The sequence below is a fragment of the Narcine bancroftii genome, chromosome 7 (genome assembly GCF_036971445.1).
Source record: "Narcine bancroftii isolate sNarBan1 chromosome 7, sNarBan1.hap1, whole genome shotgun sequence".
Lineage (NCBI taxonomy): Eukaryota > Metazoa > Chordata > Chondrichthyes > Torpediniformes > Narcinidae > Narcine > Narcine bancroftii.
The window spans coordinates 78,182,244-78,201,902 of record NC_091475.1 but is presented as its reverse complement, the minus strand read 5'-3'; the positions used below and the strand labels follow the sequence as shown (position 1 = coordinate 78,201,902).

Genomic DNA, 19,659 nt, shown 5'->3' with positions numbered 1-19,659 from the left:
TGGGGCTGAAATGCAGCCAGAACTTGAGGAGCGACCCCCTTCAAGCAGGCGAGCAGGGGCTGCACCCTCTCACACTCCATAGCTCCATGAAACATGGTCTTAACCAATTCGTTGAAGTGACAGATGGCTGGTGAGTCTGTGAATCGACTCAACTCATCACTAGACCTACCGCCTTTGTATTTCCCCTCCATTTTCCTACACACTGTAATGGCTGGGATGCCGTCACTCTCCACCAGTTCCTCTGTGCATTTTCCAACTGTGATAGTTGGGGACAAGTCTCATGACCATATTCTCATCTTCCAGTGATGCGAAAGAATTTCTGGCCAGAGTGGTCGTTGAAGTCACTGGCCCAGTGCAACTCCTGTCAAGCCCAGGTCTTTCAGAAGATGGGTCTGGCGTATTTACAAAAAACAAACAAACTGTATAAAACTGATCACTGTATAAAACAATAGTCCACAACAGGAGAGGGCAGTTGATTGAAGCTGTGCACACTCAGTCCTCAGAGCCCACCATCCCATATCCCCCAGGTCGAAATGAAAAATGTGAGTCCTTTATTAAAACTCAAAAGTCTGCAGACATTGTGATTGAAGTAAAAACGCAATGCTGGAGAAACTGAGCAGGTCAAACAGTCAAAGATGAAGATACACCACCAATATTTTGGGCTTGAAATGTGAAAAAATGTCAGCAGGCATCTGAACAAAATGGTAGGGGAAGGGGTAGGGAGAGGAGGCATGGGCCCAAGGCAGAAGGGTAAGGGAGGAAGGACACAGCATGAAGCAGGTAGAGGAGGAATTGCTCTGTCTATAGAGAGGGATGGGGGTGGAGAGCTAAGGCAAAGAAGACAAAGGGAAAGGAGGGAGAAAATGGAGAGTTGGTTAGCAGAAATAGGAGAAGTCGATGTTAATGCATTCTGGTTGGAGAGTGGCCAGGCAGAATATCAGGTGCTGTGCCTCCAAATTACGGGTGGTCTTGGTGGGCTAGTACATGAGGCCATGGACAGACAAGTGAGTGCAGGAGTGGGATACAAAACTGAAATGGTTGGCCACTAGTGCGGATAGAGCAAAGGGCTCAGTGAAGCGATCTCCCAGGCCGCGATCAGTCTCTCCGATGTAGAGAAGGCCCCAAAGGGAGCACTGGATGCGGTAAATGACTCCTGTGGATACACATGTCTGTTTGTGGTCCTGAATGGGGGTGAGGGAGGGGGATGTGGGTGCAAGTGTGGCACTTCCTGCAGCCACAGGAGAAGGTGACAGGGAGGGAAATGGAGGGGAGCATCACCACAATCTCCATCAGTTCTGGAATACAACAGGGCTGCATTCTTAGCCCCTGGTCTACTTACTTTACACCTACGACTGAGTGGATCAGTACAACAATGACACCATCTACAAATCTGTCAACGATACCATGATAGAGGGTTGTATAAAGAAAGATGATGAGTCAATTTATAGGAGTGAGATTGAAAACTTGGCTGAATGGTGCACCAACCTTACACTCGATGTCACCGATACTAAGAACCTGATTGTTGACTTCAGGAAAGGAAAAACAGAGATGTACAATCCAGTGATCATTGGGGGATCAGAGGTGGAGAGGGCAAGCACATTTAAGTTCTTGGGAGTCACTATATGGGATGATCTTTCCTGGTCCCAACACACTAATGGCATCATGAAGAAAGTACATCAGTGCTTCTACTTCTTCAGGAGTTTGTGGAGATTTGGTATGACTCCAGAAACCCTGGCAAATTTCTACAGAGGTGTGGTGGAAAGTGTGCTGACCGGCTGCATCACAGTCTGATATGGGAATACCAATACCCTTGAGCATAAAGCTCTCCAAAAGGTTGTGAACACAGTCCAGGACATCACAGGCAAAACCATCCCCTCTATCAAGAACATCTCCTGGGAACTCTGCTGTCAGTGAGCAGCGACAATTGTCAAGGATCCATGCCACCCAGCATATGCTCTGTTCTTACTGCTCCCATCAGGAAAGAGGTCTAGGTGCCAAAAGACTCGTACTGTCAGGTTCAGGAACAGCTGCTACCCTCTACCATCAGACTCCTCAATGACACAGTCAATCAGGGCCTCATTTAAGGACTCTTATTTGTGCACGTTATTGAATTTTTAAATTCTCTTTAATGCACAGTCAGTTTGTTTACATTCATTATCTGTTTCTTTATTTGTCTACATGTAAACGCTGTGTACAGTTTTTTGTGCACTACCAATATGTGATCATTCTGCCCCACCCACAGAAAAAAGAACCTCAGGGTTGTATGTTATATCATATATATGTACTCTGACAATAAATCTGAAATTTTGTGGGGTGGGATGAGTGAGTGTACGAGGGAGTTACAGAGGGAGCGGTCCTTATGGAAGGCAGAGAGGGGAAGATGTAGCGGCTACTACGGTAGAGCTACTAGGAGCAATACAAACACACACGCTGGATTAGTCAACTCAAGAGTGACTTTATTCAGGTTTTACAATGTTCTTTTATACACCACGGGACAAGGTGGGGCATTGCTATTGGAATGCTTTCGATCCACGGGACCAGCAGATTTAAGTTGATCCTTGTAAGTGTCCCGCACCATCTGGCAGGATACTCAGCAGGATAACGCGCCGTTCTCCAGCACGCAGTACCGCTCTGTTAGGTGAGTATTCACCTGTTTGTTTATTTGTTCCACGGCCTGCAGGACCATGCCGGCAATGGTTCGCAACATCGCCCTCGCTAAGCCCACTACATGGCCGCTACATCAACCCCCCAGAATTGTTGCTGGAAACTAAAACACCAGTTGCGTGTGCCTTAGGAGGACGCCCACGCCGTCTGGGCTGGGGGCATTGAATGGGTGCAGTGGGATCCACATGGGCAGGCTTGAGTCTGTCTACACTAAACAGCTGCAAATGTCCCCCAATATCCAAAGTATACGCAATCCCGTCCCTCTTCATCACGCGGAAAGGGCCCTCATGTGGTCATTGAAACAGCACTCCTGGGACCTGTCTGCGTACAAAAACAAAATCAGCATTCAGGAGCAGTGGGGCACATGTGCCAGTTGGTAGGAACAGGTTTGCTGCTAGTGAAACCACGTCGAAGCTGCTGAAGGGCATCCAGGTCAGAGTTGATTGTGAAATGAATATCCCCTAGAACTGTAAGGATAGTGCCATAAACCATTTCTGCAGATGATACAGACAAATCTTCCTTTGGGGCCATGCATACACCCAGTAGAACCCATGGCAACTCATCAACCCAATTGGGACCGGTGAGTTGGGCCTTAAGCGCGGACTTTAGTTGCCGGTGGAAACGTTCCATAAGGCCGTTGGAATGTGGATGGTATGCCATGGTGTGCTGCAGGTTGTGCCACAAAAGCACGCAAAGGCAGACCATAATGTGCTCTGCGGTCCAAAGTTATGTGCACTGGGACACAGCACATGTTTCAGTGTCACTGGATGGCAACAGGATGGCCTCTGGCCAGCGCGTGGAATGGTCCACCGCTGTTAAAATGTATCTCATGTTTTGAGATACTGACAATGGTCTGACCAGGTCCAAATGCATGTGTTTGAACCTCCTGTGTACAGCTGGAAAAGTCTGAAGAGGTGCCTTGGTGGGGCGCTGAATTTTGGCCGTCTGGCAGGAGGCGCATGTACTTGCCCATTGAGCGACATTTTTTCTTAGTCCATGCCATACATATTTACTTGACATGAGCTTGACTGACGTTCTGATGGACGGATGAGACAAGCCGTGTATCTGGTTGAAAAGGCGTCACCTCCATGATGCCGGAATCAATGGTCAAGGGTAGCCCAAAGACACGTCACAAAGAAAGGTTGGGCCACCGTTGTGGTGCCACCCGTTGTATGTCCAGGTTAGTAATGGCTGTGTATGCCTGAATATCGGGGTCTATGGCCTGTGCATTGGCCAATTCAGGATTGTTAATTCCACCCTAAATATGATGGAATCAGTTTGGACAGCATATCTGCTTTGATTATACTAAAAAACACCAAAATGCTGGAGGAACCCAGATGGTCTTTGAGCATCCATTAAAAGCAAAGATATGTTGCCGACATTTCGGGCCTAAGCCCTTCTTCAAGGAATAGGCAGAGTGAGCCTGAAGCTGGAAATCTCCGAATTCAGACAATGCGGACTGGGGGAGGAATACAGACCCACAAAAGGTGTTAATTGGATATGACAAGAGGAGAGGTGAGAACTGATCATGTCTGTGCGAAAGGAGACAGGGAAGGGATAGGCAGAGCTGGGGGAAGGTAATGGGGGTTTTTAATGAAAGCCAGAGAAGTCGATGTTAATGCCATCTGATTGGAGGGTGCCCAGTCAGAAGATGCAGGTAGTCTCATTCTTGAAGTGGATGCAGCCATAGACAGAGATATCGACAAGGGAATGGGGCGGAAAATTAAAATGGATGGCTGCTGGGAGATCCACGTTATTGCTGCGGATAGAGCTGAGGGGCTCAGCAAAGTGATCTCTCAGTCTGCATCCAGTCTCTCCAATGTAGAGGAGACCAATGGACTGAGTGTTGCTTTCTGTGGAAAGGGAGACAGCTGGTCTCTCATCCAACAGAGATTTCAAAAACAGGGGGAGGATGAAATAGGATGGGAGAGAACACTCACTCTGTGGCAAAGGGCAGGACTCAGGCCACTGTTTGAAAATAAAGGGTCACTTCTTTAAGTCAGAGATGAATCAAAACATTTCATAAGATTGTGAGTCTTTGAAAGTATCAAAGGACAAAGGAAACAGAGACTTTGAGTTTTTTAAAGACATGGGTAGTTAACTTCTTGATAAGTGAGGAGATGAAAAGTTCACCTGGTATTGAAATTACAGTCACATCAACATTGATCATTGGGTTTGGTTTGAGGAGCAGGGAGACTTTTCACTGCCCTTAAATCACCCAACCCTCAACATGCCCATATGCTCAGGGTTTATGTGGTGGGGGTTCCCAAGGGGATGGAGCAGGGCCTGTGTACTCCTATGTACCATCAGTGGTCCTGTGTCCACAGGCATTTTCACAATTAGAGTTAGCAAGTTGGCTGCAAAAGCTGATCATTGCCCAGACCAGTCTCTTTCTTCAGAGATTTTTGTTTCCCACACAAAAGAGATGAGCTAACCTAAAAGGAGTTCTGCAATAAAACCACTTACCTGCTCATTCTGATCAATTTTACTTCCGCCAATATCTTTGGTTAGGTCCACCATTCCTCCTTCCTCTCTCCCTCCGACCAATCCCATGCCCTTGGTCTCTCCACAGTTTTACAGGAATTTGGTAAAAATGTGGGGTCAGGTCAAAGTGACCCACATGGCTCTCCACATCAGAGGAAGAGTGGGGGAGGGGATTTAGTCATCCAGAGGAAAGCTGGGGAGAGGAATTAGTCACCCAGGGAGATGGTGAGGAGGGGGAAATCACCTCGAGGGAGGATGGGATGGGAGAATTGTACAGCCACAGCCAGGATTCTGCTATTTCGTCAAGAAAATCTTCTCCTCACGAGGAATTGGGATTGTTAATTCCCACCGCCACAGTGGAAGAACTAAGTAGGGATGAGTAAGTGTGGCTTGGGGTATATTCCTTGGATGGCTAGAGGATTACCACCCACTCCATAATATTTTTGGATTTATATGTTGGAAAATGAACACATGCTTTTCCCTGGGATCCAATTCAAAGGATCCTGGTTTGAAATTCTGGCCATCATCATGGGAATCTGACAGCTTGGTTATGTGATGAGGATTGGACTGTAAATTCAAAGCCAATGCAAATAAAAAAGATTGCATCAGTTGGTTTGGAAGTGTATGGTTACAGATAAATTGATGAGCCATGGAGTGTAAGGCTATGGGTAACATTTATTGAGTTCTACACAGAAACAAGCCCATTAGGCCAACTCATCCATGCAGACCAAGTTGTCTACCTAGGCTGCTTTCATTTGCCTCTGTCCAACTGCACGAAAACCAACAAGGTCGGGTCAGATACAGCAATGAGCTCTCTGAACCCTTCTCCATTAACAATGGCGTGAAGCAAGGCTGTGTTCTCGCACCAACCCTCTTTTCAATCTTCTTCAGCATGATGCTGAACCAAGCCATGAAAGACCTCAACAATGAAGACGCTGTTTACATCCGGTACCGCACGGATGGCAGTCTCTTCAATCTGAGGCGCCTGCAAGCTCACACCAAGACACAAGAGAAACTTGTCCGTGAACTACTCTTTGCAGACGATGCCGCTTTAGTTGCCCATTCAGAGCCAGCTCTTCAGCGCTTGACGTCCTGTTTTGCGGAAACTGCCAAAATGTTTGGCCTGGAAGTCAGCCTGAAGAAAACTGAGGTCCTCCATCAGCCAGCTCCCCACCATGACTACCAGCCCCCCAACATCTCCATTGGGCACACAGAACTCAAAACGGTCAACCAGTTTACCTATCTTGGCTGTACCATTTCATCAGATGCAAGGATCGACAACGAGATAGACAACAGACTCTCCAAGGCAAATAGCGCCTTTGGAAGACTACACAAAAGAGTCTGGAAAAACAACCAACTGAAAAACCTCACAAAGATTAGCGTATACAGAGCCGTTGTCATACCCACACTCCTGTTCGGCTCCGAATCATGGGTCCTCTACCGGCATCACCTACGGCTCCTAGAACGCTTCCACCAGCGTTGTCTCCGCTCCATCCTCAACATTCATTGGAGCGACTTCATCCCTAACATCGAAGTACTCGAGATGGCAGAGGCCGACAGCATCGAGTCCACGCTGCTGAAGATCCAGCTGCGCTGGGTGGGTCATGTCTCCAGAATGGAGGACCATCGCCTTCCCAAGATCGTGTTATATGGCGAGCTCTCCACTGGCCACCGTGACAGAGGTGCACCAAAGAAGAGGTACAAGGACTGCCTAAAGAAATCTCTTGGTGCCTGCCACATTGACCACCGCCAGTGGGCTGATATCGCCTCAAACCGTGCATCTTGGCGCCTCACAGTTCGGCGGGCAGCAACCTCCTTTGAAGAAGACCGCAGAGCCCACCTCACTGACAAAAGACAAAGGAGGAAAAACCCAACACCCAACCTCAACCAACCAATTTTCCCCTGCAACCACTGCAACCGTGTCTGCCTGTCCCGCATCGGACTTGTCAGCCACAATCGAGCCTGCAGCTGACGTGGACTTTTACCCCCTCCATAAATCTTCGTCCGCAAAGCCAAGCCAAACAACCTGTCTAAATATCTTTTAAATGCTACAATTGTACCTACCCTTACTGCTTCTTCTAACTGTTCATTCCATCTGGGTGGAAAAAAGTTCACCCTCAGGTCCGCATTAAATCTTTCTCACTCACTTTAAATCTTTTCCCTCCAGCTTTAATATCCCCTATGCTTGGGGAAAAGACTATGCCAATATAATATCTCTGGCCCTCTTATCACAGGATAACCAGGGAGTGTGGACACTGGGTAATTAGGGAGTGGACACTGGATAATTGGGGAGTGGACACTGGGTAATTGGGGAATGGATATGGTAATTGGGGAGTGGACACTAGGTAATTAGGGAGTGAACTGTATAATTAGGGTAGACATTGGGTAATTGGGGAATGGACTCTGGATAATTGGGGAGTGGGCACTGGGTAATTAGGGAGTGTGGGCACTGGGTAATTAGGGAATGTGGACACTGGGCAATTGGGAAGTGGACACTGTGTAATTGGGGAATGGACATGGTAATGTGAGAGTGGACACTGGGTAATGAGAGTGGACACTTGGTAATTGGGGAGTGGACTGGATAATTAGGGTAGACACTTGGTAATTAGGGAGTGGATACTGGGTAATTGGGGAGTGGACACTAGGTAATTAGGAAGTGGACTCTGAGTAATTGCGGAATTTACTGAGCCCTGAGTCTCAGCAAAATGTCTGGTGTTTATTTTCACCAAGGATCCACCCAGTCCAAATTCACTCTCCCCTCACACCCCACCTCCTTTTCCCAGCCATCTATGCTCTCAGACCCAGTCATTTCTCCTCCTTGACTGTATTTATTCTGCATCATCATGGGTTGAGAACATCTACTTCTTCTCCCTTCCTTCCACACCCAGCTGTGCTTGCACTACCCTGGTACAATTCCGTGAATTATTTTGTCCAGTCTCTTGCTGTAACCCTAACCTCTGCTATTGCGAACATACCAGGAATATATGAAGCAAACGATCTCAGGTCCTTCAAATAATCATAAAGCAGATTCCACGTGGTTTTATAAAAGGGAAGTTTGTTGCAATTCTTTGAGAATGGATGAGGAGGAGCTAGCAGATGCTTGGATTTGGATGGGCTCGAAGATCTCGGGTTTACACTTCAAATTTGAGACTGAGGGAACCAAACAGGGTCTAAGATGACTAGTGAAAAGGGTCTCCTGCAGATGTTCACACCCACATGGGTATTTGTGCTGGTAGTTCTCAGCACAGGCACACACAAACAAGTATACCCATTTACTCATACATGTGCACACATACATAAATATGAATGCACAGACCTGCACACGCAAGTGGAGACAGTCACCGACACACGCAAATATCCACACACTGACACAAATACACGCACTTGCAAATGTGCACAATTCCACTCTTGTGAATGGCAGTGCAACAACTGGGAGTCTCTGCCTCTCCCTGCTGATAACGAGCAGTTATCGGAGCCTCTTTTTTTAAAAATCAAACTCTCTTCCATCCTCAGAGCCTTGAACAAAGCTCAGGGTTCAGGGAGAATCAAATTTATTTTAGGGATTTGCATTCAATTAGTGGCTCAGTCTGCACGATAAAACATGTTTCCAGTCTTTCTTGTTTAAACCCAGATCTGAGTGAGTTTTTTTTTCCCTCTTTGACATCTTTTGGCTTCCCCGTGGAGGGAGATGGGGGAAGACTCATTGACTGTGGGAGAGGAAGTGTGGTGGTGCGGCCGAGGACAGACGCTAGGACACTCTGATTTCAGTCTCTGCCCTTTTGCGCTGTGCCTCAGTTGAGTAAGTCTACAAAATCTAGGCCAGGAGACTTGGGATCAAGGATTAAATGAGAGCGTGGGCGGACAAGTCCTGACACAAGCCAGCAGGGGACCTCAGCTATCAGACACTTGTTTGCATACAAGTTAATGATGAGAGGAAAATGTATGAATGTTTAAAATCAACACGGCTGGGAAAATCCCAGACAACTGGATTTGTCATTAACGGAGGGCTTTTGTGAAAGAAATTCCAGAGGTAATGCTAAGGAATGATGTGGGCGAGGAAAGATACCAGCCTTTGACTGCAGTTAAAGTGAGTTTAACTCCAGCTTAACTCTATCCAGAAAAGCTTGTTTCTGTGCACTGAACCCCACAACACAGTCACAGCACATGCCAGAACCCAGGTCACATGAAGTATCCACAGGCTAATCCCCACTACACTGCAGATGGAGAAATCGCACTGACCTCCATCACACATTGACAGCAAACTAGCAGAGGAGGTGAACAAAAAGCCTGCAGAAGCTGGGGTCTCGTGAAGCAAGGAGAAATTCTGAAGAAATTTGGCAGATCACGCCGCATCCATGGAAATCAAAACACAGTCAGCGTTTGTTGGCCTGAGCCGTTCTTCAGGAGTTCCAAAAATCAGGCAGTCACTCCCCTCCCTTCCTTCCTTCTCCTATCAGAGAGTTACCTTTCTCAGCCCTCTGCGCTCTCCCACTATTTTCTTTCCTCTTCTCACCTGTATCAACCTGTCACCTGCCTGTGCTGCTCCCCCTCTCCCTTTCCACTCTCCCCACCTTTTCAGTCAGGCCTCTGTCTGATTTACAGCACCCCTGAGGAAGGTCTCAGACCTGAACTTCTTACTTTGTATGGGTGCTGAGTGACCTGCTGAGTTTCTCCAACACTTTTGTAAATTGCAGATCCAGGTTACATGTTCATTGATCCCCAGATACACATTTTGGACACGTGCTAAGATACACATTTTGGGCATGTGCTAATCCAAGGTGAACATTAAGTGAACAGAGATACAAACACATTTCCTCACTGCCCGCAGTGACTAGGTCACTGGAGACTGAAACTGGTTGATATAAAAAAAATTCTTTTTTTTTCAGTTCTTCTCACCAATACAAAACAGGGCAGAGATGTTCTATACTATATGTTCTATATTTGTCAGGAGAAGGTTCACCTTTGAGTCCTCTTCTTCCGTCACCTCTGCCTTCATGCCTTTGTCCAGGTTGTGCTCTTTTCCCCCTTTGATGACCTAACCTCCTGTCTCCAACACTCCTGCTCCTCTTGGATACCTCCTTTAGGTCTTTTACACATTATTTCCAACTGCCGAGGAAACATCAACCATCTGGACCTCCGCTCCTCCCGGCCCCTCTGAAAATACAGCTCTCCGCTCAATTCCATCAAGCCCATTGTGGTCTGGCAGGTAGATGGCAGGTTTTGGACATTCCTCCTGATGGACCAGGACCCCATTAACCAACACCAGGCCACTGTTTCACACACTGTCACATGAAGAGGATCTTCTCTCCACAGCCTCCAACCCGATTGTACCCCAACCCCACATTTCCCACTTCCACCTCTTACCCAAGATCCACAACCAGGACGGTCTTGAGAGGCCCATTGTTCCTACCTCGTCTTGGCCCAGCAAACCTATCTCCTCCTAGATTAACTCCATCCTGTCTCCCTTTGTCCAGTCCTTTCCACCATCACCCAGGGCACCTCACATATCCTCCATCATATCAACAACTTCAAATTTCCTGGGGACCACTACTTCATCTTCACAATGGACATCCAGTCTTCATAACCTGCTGTCTTCCATCAGGAAGGTCTTAAAGCCCTCTGTTTCTTTCTGAAATAAAGATCCAACCAGGAGCTCTCTCATCCAGCTGGCAGAACTTGTTCTTATCCTGAACAACTCCTCTTTTGACTCTTCTAAATCTAAGGTGTAGCCACGGATACCCACATAGGTCCCAGCTACGTCTGCCTTTTCATTGGCCATATGGAACGGTCCTTGTTCCAAACCTGCTGTCGTACCTTACCCTAACTCTTCCTCCTTCACGTTGATTACTGCATTTTCTGCTTCCTGCACTCATGCAGAACAGACAGACGTACACATTTTATGATCTTACAATAACTTCCACCCCACTTTCAAATTTTCAGACCATTTCTAACTCTTCTCTTCCTTATATTGATCTCTCTGTCTCAATCCCAAGAGAGAAACTATCCACTGACTCCCACTGTATATCTTCCCACCCTGTCCCCATAAGAACACCACCCCTTTCTCCCATTTTCTCCATCTCCAGGGCATCTACTCTCAAGATGAGGCCTTCCATTCTCAGTCATCTGTAATGTCCTCCTATTTCAGGAGACGTGGCTTCCCCTCTACAGGGATTAATGGAGCTTTCCCTCACGTTTCTGTGGTGCATTGAGGTAGCAGCAAGCAAGTACAAAACTCAAAACAGGCTTTATTCAGGTAAAAGTCTGAACACCAGTTCATGCTTTGGTAGCTCCCCGCATGACTGGCTCAGGATGGGCCAGCTCAGGTCTGTATTTGGGTCAGCTGATTGACAGCCAGCCAGATGGAGTCAGCCCCTTAGGTGGTCTTCCTGCAGGTACAGAAATCACCCCCTGCAGTCGGCTGGTGGTTGTATCACCACAATTTCATCTGTTGGTCAGACTTCTGAGCTCACCTACTCCCTCCTCAAAACAGATTAGAGGTAGAGTTCCCCTAATTCCTCATTCACCCACCAGCCTCCACATTCAACACCATAATCCTTCATCGTTTCCAGCAATTGCAAGTGGGCGACTCCCTGGCCCACTCTCCTCCTCCCCACCCTTTCCCGCCTGACCTCTGGCATTTCACACTGCCACAGCTGGAGATGCCACACTTGTTCTTGCACCTTCTCCTAAACAACCCTTCCAGGTGAGGCCCTCCTTTTAAACGTTCTTCCCCTCCAGGAAATGAGGAATGTTTGAGCACACAAGGCCATTCAGGTCATCAGAATGCTGCAGGCTCCTTGAAAGAATTGATGAGGGAGTGTGGGAGTGTAGAGGAAGGACCTGTCCAGCTTTTTAATAGATACTGCAGCAATTTAAAAATGATTGCAGAAGGCAGATGTTTTGAAATTTAGTGTTTGCCTCCAGCTGCGTTGGTCATTTGGAATTTTCCTTGTCATTGGCGTTGGGTTCCGTTTCCCAAACATTAATGACTTTGTCTCCTGTTGATCATAGAGCCCAGTGTTTAAATCACACAGGCCTGTTTGTAGTATGTGGGCTTGTGGTACGGAGACAGGACAGGCACAGGGGATGGGGCCAAAATGATCTCCTGTTTGAAGACCAGAGACACAAAGCTTTCTCTGCCCTCTGCATCATTTCACACAGCTTTGGGTAACCTAAACCTTCACCTCCACTAAAACTGCACATATCACCCAGCTCCCACCTCATCAATTTTCCAATGCGCTGCTGCCAAGAATCATCTTCCATTTGTCCACCTGTCCAGTGTGAACCTGAGCTTACCTGGAACCCTCCTCCAATTCCATTCTCCTGCAATCACCCAACTTCCTTTACTTCAGCAAGAGTGGCTAGGCCTTCAGCTGTCTAGACACTAAGCTCTGAACCCATCCATCTCCCTCTCCTTCCAGGTCCCGAGCTCTGGAAGCCACCCATCTCTCTCTCTTTCTCTCTCTCTCTCTCTCTCTCTTTCTCTCTCTCGCCCCTCCACCAGCTGTCCAGACCTTGAGCTGTGGAACCCATTCCTCCTTCATCTGCCTGATCCCTGAGCTCTGGAAATCACTCCCTCTGCTCCTTCAGCTGTCTAGACACTGTGCTCTGAACCCACCCATCTCCCTCCCCTCCACCAGCTGTCCAGACCCTGAGCTCTGGAACTCACCCACCTTTTCCTCTCCTCTTTCAGCTGTCTGGACCCTGAACTTTCGAACTCCCTCACACCTCCCTGCTGCTCTCTTCTCCCTTGGCTGCCCAGACACTGACCCCGACCACTACCTTAAGAATAGAAAGAAGACTGCTTTCACCACCTTTGAGAAGAGAGTTCCAGAGATTCACAAATTTCTGAAAGAAATTTCCATCATCTCTGTTTTAAGTGGGTGTCATCTTACTCTGACTAGTGAGCTTGAGTTTCTGAGAGGAACCATCCTCTCCATCCTCACTGTTGCATTCATGTGCCTTCCTGATTCAAAACTCCATTGGATGCAAACCCACCTGTCCTACCTGTCGTACCAAGACATCCTGCCTGTCCGCAATTTCCTTCCTTCAGTAGCTGCTTCCACCTTCACCCTTCCCAGGGTGTTGTCGAGGTGGACTTTGACAAAGTCTGGTCTGGAAGGTTAGAATGTATATGATCCAAGGTGAGCTGACCAGTTGGATACATATTTGGCTTAATGGTAGGAGGCAGAGGACAGTAGTAAGGATCGCTTCTCTGATTGTGATGCGGGGACCATATTTGTTTTGTCACGTATATTAACAATGGGAATGACAATATAGTTAACATTTTTAGTAATTTTGTGGATGACACCAAAATTGGTGGTGCAGTGATCAGAGAGGAACTGAGATCACAATGGGATCTGGATCAGCAGGAGAAGTGAGCCTCAGAACCTCAGGTAGAATGTAACTCCGATAAGTGTGAGGTGATGCATTTTGGCAATTGAAACCAGGGTAAACAGTCGGGTCCTAGAGAGCATTGTCGAACAGAAGGGTACAGATTCATAGTTCCCAGTGAGTGATGACTGGCTGGGAGTGAGGTGATCATGTAGTTAAACAAGAAAGTCTACAGATGCTGGGCTTGCTCAATCCTTCCCTGGAGCCTCTCCCTTTCCCTATCCCTCTGCCTCCTTTCCTTCACCCCAACAGCCTTCCTTCTCCCTTTCTCCTTTTTTCTTCAACTCCCTGACCTGTACCCAGCTGTGACCTTCTTGCTTGTTAACCTCTGCTCCTTCCTCCCTCCTTTCTCTCCTCTCCTCCTTCCCCTACATTTTTTTTTAACTTGCCTATTTATTGCTTATGCCATGTGAGAGGCCTGAAATGTTCAATACCCTTTGCTTCCTCTGGATGCTGCATGACCTGTTGAACCTGTCCAAGACATCTGAGCATTGCATTGAGTACATGAGCTGAGCACATTGTTGATGAGACCACATTTAATGTATTGTGTCTAATTAATGGAAAGGAGGCCATTTGGCTGGAAAGAGTGCAGATTCGCAAGGATGGTATAAAGAGAGTTTGTATTTGCTGAGACTGTTCTCTCAGGAACCAAGGAGACTGAGGGGAGAACTCGATAAATACTGTTGAGCTTTATAAAACTGCGATTCATGGTTTATCTTTGCCCAGGGTCAGCGAGTTGAAAACTTGAGGCCATAGGTTTAAGGTGAGAAGGGAAAGATTTAAGAGAAGGGCATAACCCCAATTTCATAAATATATAGGAAAGGTTTATGGGCCAAGTAGACAATTTGATTGCATGAACAAGTTAGGTATGTTTCCATGTTGTAAAACTTTCTAAAAGGAAAGAGAAAAAGAGAGGGAGAAAGGGGAGGGAAGAGGGAGAGGGGAGAGGAAGAGAGAATAAAGAGATGGATAAGGGAAGGTTTTTCACATTTAAGTTTATTATCATCCAATTGTACAATGTGCACTACTCTATACCCAGATATAAAAATAACTATTGTTTAATAAATAGTAGAGTCAAGAGGGTTAGCGTGAGCAGTTCGTTCAGCTGTCTCACTGCCTGGTGGTTCTGGCTCTGATACTCATGTATCCCTTTCCCAACAGGACTAGCTGAGGTGGGAGGGTCCTCAACGGCGGATGGGGGGGGGGGGTTGTGGTAGGAGACTCCAGTGATCCTCTCTGCCACTCTTATGGTCCTGTGGGTTGACCTCCGATCCATTTCTCTGCAGCCATCATACCACACTGTGAAGAAGTCAGCCAGGGCGCTCTCCATGGAGGTCCTATAGAAAGTTGACAAGATGGTGGCCGGTAGTCTTCTCAAGAAGTTGTGAGGTGATGTTGTGTGTCCATGATTGGCCACTTGTTAAGTGGACCCTGAGGAACTTGGTGCTCTCTACTCGCTCCACTACCAAGTTATTAATGTGTAGGGGAGAATGGTCATTGCTGGTCCTCCTGAGGAGCACGATCATCTCCTTTGACTTGTTCACTTTGAGACTCAGGTTGTTACTCTTGCACCATTTCATGAGGTTTTCCATCTCTTCTCTGTAGTGTGACATCGTTGTTGCTGATGAGACAAACTGCTGTTGTATCATCTGCAAACTTAATGACTCTGTTGGACCTGGATCTTGTGATGCATTTGTGGGCCAGTAGTGTGAATATGAGCAAGATGCGAGATGAGCTCACAGCCCTGAAGTGCGCCAGTGCTCGGTGTAATGGCATTTGACGTTCTGCTGCCAACCTGGATAGAGTGTGGTCTTCCCATTAGGAGATTCAGAATCTAGTTGCAGAGAGGGGTGTTGAGTCCAACCATGGTTTCTGGTTAGTCCTGGTTGTGAAACATTTGATCTCAGTGACATCTTCAATGCACTTGCTGATGTAGCCAGTCACTGAGCTCATGCACTGCTCAATGTTATAGGTGGCTGTCTCCCTAAAACAACTCCAATCCATGACACAAAGCAGTCTTACAGTGCTGCTGTAGCCACTCGCCCGTGACCACGTCTCCCTGCGAACTGCCTTCATTTGTTTTGCCAGTTGTGACGAATATGTTGTGTTTTATATTGTATATCAATATGATTTTGGGAGATAAAGTGTGACAGATCTCATTTAAAATACTGGAGCTCTGTTCAAGCTAGACAGGCCCGGCTCCGAAAGTCTTTGCAAAAGTTTTGAAGAATGCCCAAGGGACTTCACTAATGGATTGTTGTTTTGAAATGCGACAGATGAAAGAACTTGGAGGAGTAGTTCGGAGCCACAGGCTATCTGGAGTGCAGCTTGCTGTTCTAAGAGAAAAAAAAACAGTCTGTTTCTCTGTGTGTGTGTGTGAGAGAGAGAGAGAGAGAGAGAGAGAGAGATGAGTTCTGCAGTTTTACAGTTCAGCAGCAGGTGGGAATGGAACAGGACAAGCTGGCAATTTTATGGAAAACCCCGTTTTGCAGATGGTTGTGAGTTCTTAGTTCAGCCTGGTCAAAGCCCTTGTGGTTCATACAAGAGGAGAGAACCGGCTTTCTAATGTTTCACTTAAAATAAGGGAAACAAAAAGGAACTCTGTGGTGACCTGAAAGAAAGAGGTTATCTGGAAAACCCTGATGGGGCAAGTTTCTTCGACAAGACACTAATGTGGCTGATTAAAAGGGATAATTTGTGTCCAGTGAACAACAAATCTCTCTCTGAAAACCGATAAAAACCTTCCTGAGCAGTAACCATTTACCTCTCAAGCACCAAAGCATGGTGAAATTCATAAATGTTAAATTCTGTGCACAGTAAAAGAATTGCCTGATACCGGTGAACTTTAAGGAGTGAGAAGTGAGATTGGACTGTGAAGTAAAAAACATTTCTGAACTTATACACACATTACATACATGTACACTTAGAATTAGAAGGGAGTTAAGTTAATAGTAATAAGTTAAAGTTTGATCCTGTTTTCATGTTTAAAGATAATTAAAAGCAACTTTTGTTTAAGTAACCATTTGTCTTGGGGCTGGGTTTATGGGTCCTTTGGCTCGTAACACAGTGGCCTGTATGCCGGTGTTAGCAGGACGGATATGTGATCAGCGTGTCCATAGTGGGGAAAGGGGGCAACCTTTTACGCACCAAGGACATTGGTGTACACCATATCTAGGGTGTTCTCTCTCCAAGTGACGAAGTGGGCATGCTGTTGAAACCATGGTAAGACTATTTTCAGTTTGGCGTGTTACAAGTCACCAGCTACAATCATAGTACTGTCGGTGGCACCGTAAAGCTCCTCCATGGCTTCACACTGATTAGCCGAAGGCAAAATGTAGACTGTGGTAATCAGCCTGGCCAAGAATTTGTCTTTACAACAGAGGCATTTGTGCCCCAGTTCTTACTGACATAAATGGAGAGAAGGGGGGAGGAAATGGAGATGAGATGGGAGGAGAGAAAGCAGAGAAAAAGAAAGGCCTGAGGCTGTATGGTTGGTGTAGAAATTAGTGCAACGCCTTTACTGTGCTAGCGATGGGGACCGGGGTTCAAGTCCTCCGCTGTCTGTAAGGAGTTTGTACATTCCTACCCTTCTCTGTGTGGGTTTTCCCCGGGGGCTCCGGTTTCCTCCCACCATTCGAAACGCACCGGGGGTGTAGGTTAATTGGGTGTAAATTGGGCAGCACAGACTCGTGGGCCAAAATGGGCCTGTTTTACCGTGCTCTATGCCTTAAAGGTGAGAGGGGGAGGGAAGAAGGAGAGAGAAAGGGTCTGAAGAGAAGGGAGAGTGGAAAGGAAGAGAGGAGAGACGCTGGGTGGGAGACAGTGGGGAGAGAGAACAGCATGATCCCATTGGAGGCTCGCTTGTCTGCCTGTGTCCCTCAGAATCCCACACAGGACTCGCCATCAGAGGTGACCATGCTCACTGTGTCCTATCTTCACCTGGAGTTCTCTGGTTGAAGAGTTAATTCACAGGGAAAAGCAAACTATTCCATGATAGCAGACCAGAAATTCTTCCGGGAATCCTGCACCAGGGGACTTTTGCTAAAATGACCTTAAACAGCTGTTGGAATTTAATCACTACCAGATGTTGCCACCTGAAATGCACAGATGTTCCAGTCAGTGAGAAGTTGCACCAGGCGACATCCTCTTCTCCCCATCCCCCCACAGCCCAACAGCCCCCCCCCCACCCCCAACCAGGAATCAGAATCCTAAATGCCTCTGATCCCTGCTCACAATTCCAATGCTCTTCCCAAGCCCACACCCCCAACCAGGAATCAGCATCCCAAATGCCTGGGGGTGGGGGGGGGGCGTGTTGGGCTGTGGGGTGAGTACAGGGAATCTCACTCAGTGCAGCCCGGTTTCCTCAGTGGTGCCCCTTTCTTTTATAAGCATACAAATGTTATTCAAACGACAACATTACAAACACAAGACACTCATAGAACTACAACTATAACCAAAAACCACCATAACATGTGGCAACAAACCATGAGAAGAGGTAATTACGACCACCTCTCTATTACACATCAAATTAAAACACGATATTCATCATCAACCACACACACGATCCCCTGGGAAGGCCTGCCGTTCCGCAAACTCGGCCACCATCCCCTTGGACACTGCACGTTCCATCTCCAACCCTGCATGGGCCCAGACGTAACCCCAAAAGACAGGCAGGCAGTCAGCTCACCCCACTCACCCCCTTGACCGCCCACCCCCTCAACCTGTAAATAGCCAATTTCACCAAGCCCAGCAACAACCCCACAAGGAGATCGACTGCACCGGGTGATCGTAGATTATGTAGATCAGGAGGGTGGGCCTGAAGAGCAAGCAGAATTTGAGGAGCCACCCCTTCAGATAGGAAAAGAGGGGCTGCGACCTCACACACTCCACAAAGATGTGGGGCACCATCTCCTCCCGGCTGCAGAAATGATAGGCGGCCGGGGTGTTGGTGAACCGTTTCAGGAAACAGTTGGACGGTACTGCTCGGCACAGCAGTCTCTACCCCAGGCCCGCGATGTAAAGGGACAGGAGTCCTCCATACAGGGACCTCCACTGGGAACCCCCCCTCCCCCCCATATTGCCAGGTGGTAAAACCACCCATCATGGTGTGTCCAGATGACTGACGAATGCGAGGAAGTTAAAAATGTGCAGGAGCAGCCTGTATAAATATTGTGTGACACTCCCTCAACGCTGGGTCCTGGACATTGTCTGGACCATGGTGCCTGGGGTTCAGGAATGGTGCTTGCATCTCGGACCAAGAGCTGCAGACTCTCCCTGTAACTTGCGTCTGTTGGATTCAGTACATAGGCATGGTTACTAGTGTGGCCTTGTGTTCATTCCTGGCCTTTCTCTGCCATCTAGTGGATCCTTCAATAACTGCACCAACAACCACCCCTCTGTCACACTGAGTGGGAGACTCAGGCCCTCCTGTTAAAGTGTGGGGTTCCCAGTCCTGCTACTTTGCATCAGGAATGCTGATTGGGGAATTGCTTCACTCTGTCCTCTCCCTACACCCTGCCTCTCTCCCCTCCCCTCCCTCCATCTCCCACTCCCTCCCCTCCCTTATGACCTCTCTCTCTCTCTCTCCTCCTTCCTCTCTTCTCTACCCTCCATGATGGAACTACGTCAAAGGTTATGAGTTGGAATATAACAGTGTATTTTATTGATCATATATTTTCACTGAAAACAATCTGAAGAAATTTAGGCAGATGTTTAACTTGTTCTTTGAGAAGTTGTTTCTGTGCTTTCTGCGTGCAACCTACTAAGGCTGTATCTGATCTAACTCCACTTACAGAGACTCAGATAGAGCAGACTGTATCAGGATTAAGGATTAAGCCTACCAGCCACAAATGACCTTTCGAGGAGTGAGAGTGCATGTGAATATCTCAACTGCCAATCAGAAATTAGGTTGTTTCGGAATTACTCTTATCTGGAGGCTGGTTGCATCAGAACTGATCCAATCAGTACTGCACTGTATCCTAGGGTGGGAGTGAAATTGTACTCCTGGAGAGACCTTGTTGAGTGAAACTGAATCTGGAGTCAAACTATCCTGTTGGGAGTGAGACTGTATCCGGAGCGAGACTGTATCCAGATTGAAACTATATCCAGTTTGAGATT

General features: G+C 47.4%; 1 protein-coding gene across 5 annotated transcripts in view; it reads left to right on the top strand.

Moving 5' to 3' along the window:
- LOC138739043 (collagen alpha-2(IV) chain-like) overlaps positions 1-19,659 on the top strand; it is a 171,842-nt gene that overhangs the window by 62,493 nt on the left and 89,690 nt on the right. The window contains exon 1 of one of the 5 annotated variants that reach the window (XM_069890426.1): positions 13,465-13,544. The exons of the other annotated variants lie outside the window; for them this stretch is intronic. Coding sequence (XP_069746527.1) covers positions 13,502-13,544 — 43 coding nt within the window. The 5' untranslated portion in view covers positions 13,465-13,501. Of the gene's footprint in view, positions 1-13,464; positions 13,545-19,659 lie in introns of those variants that run through there. 5 annotated transcript variants of the gene reach the window in all.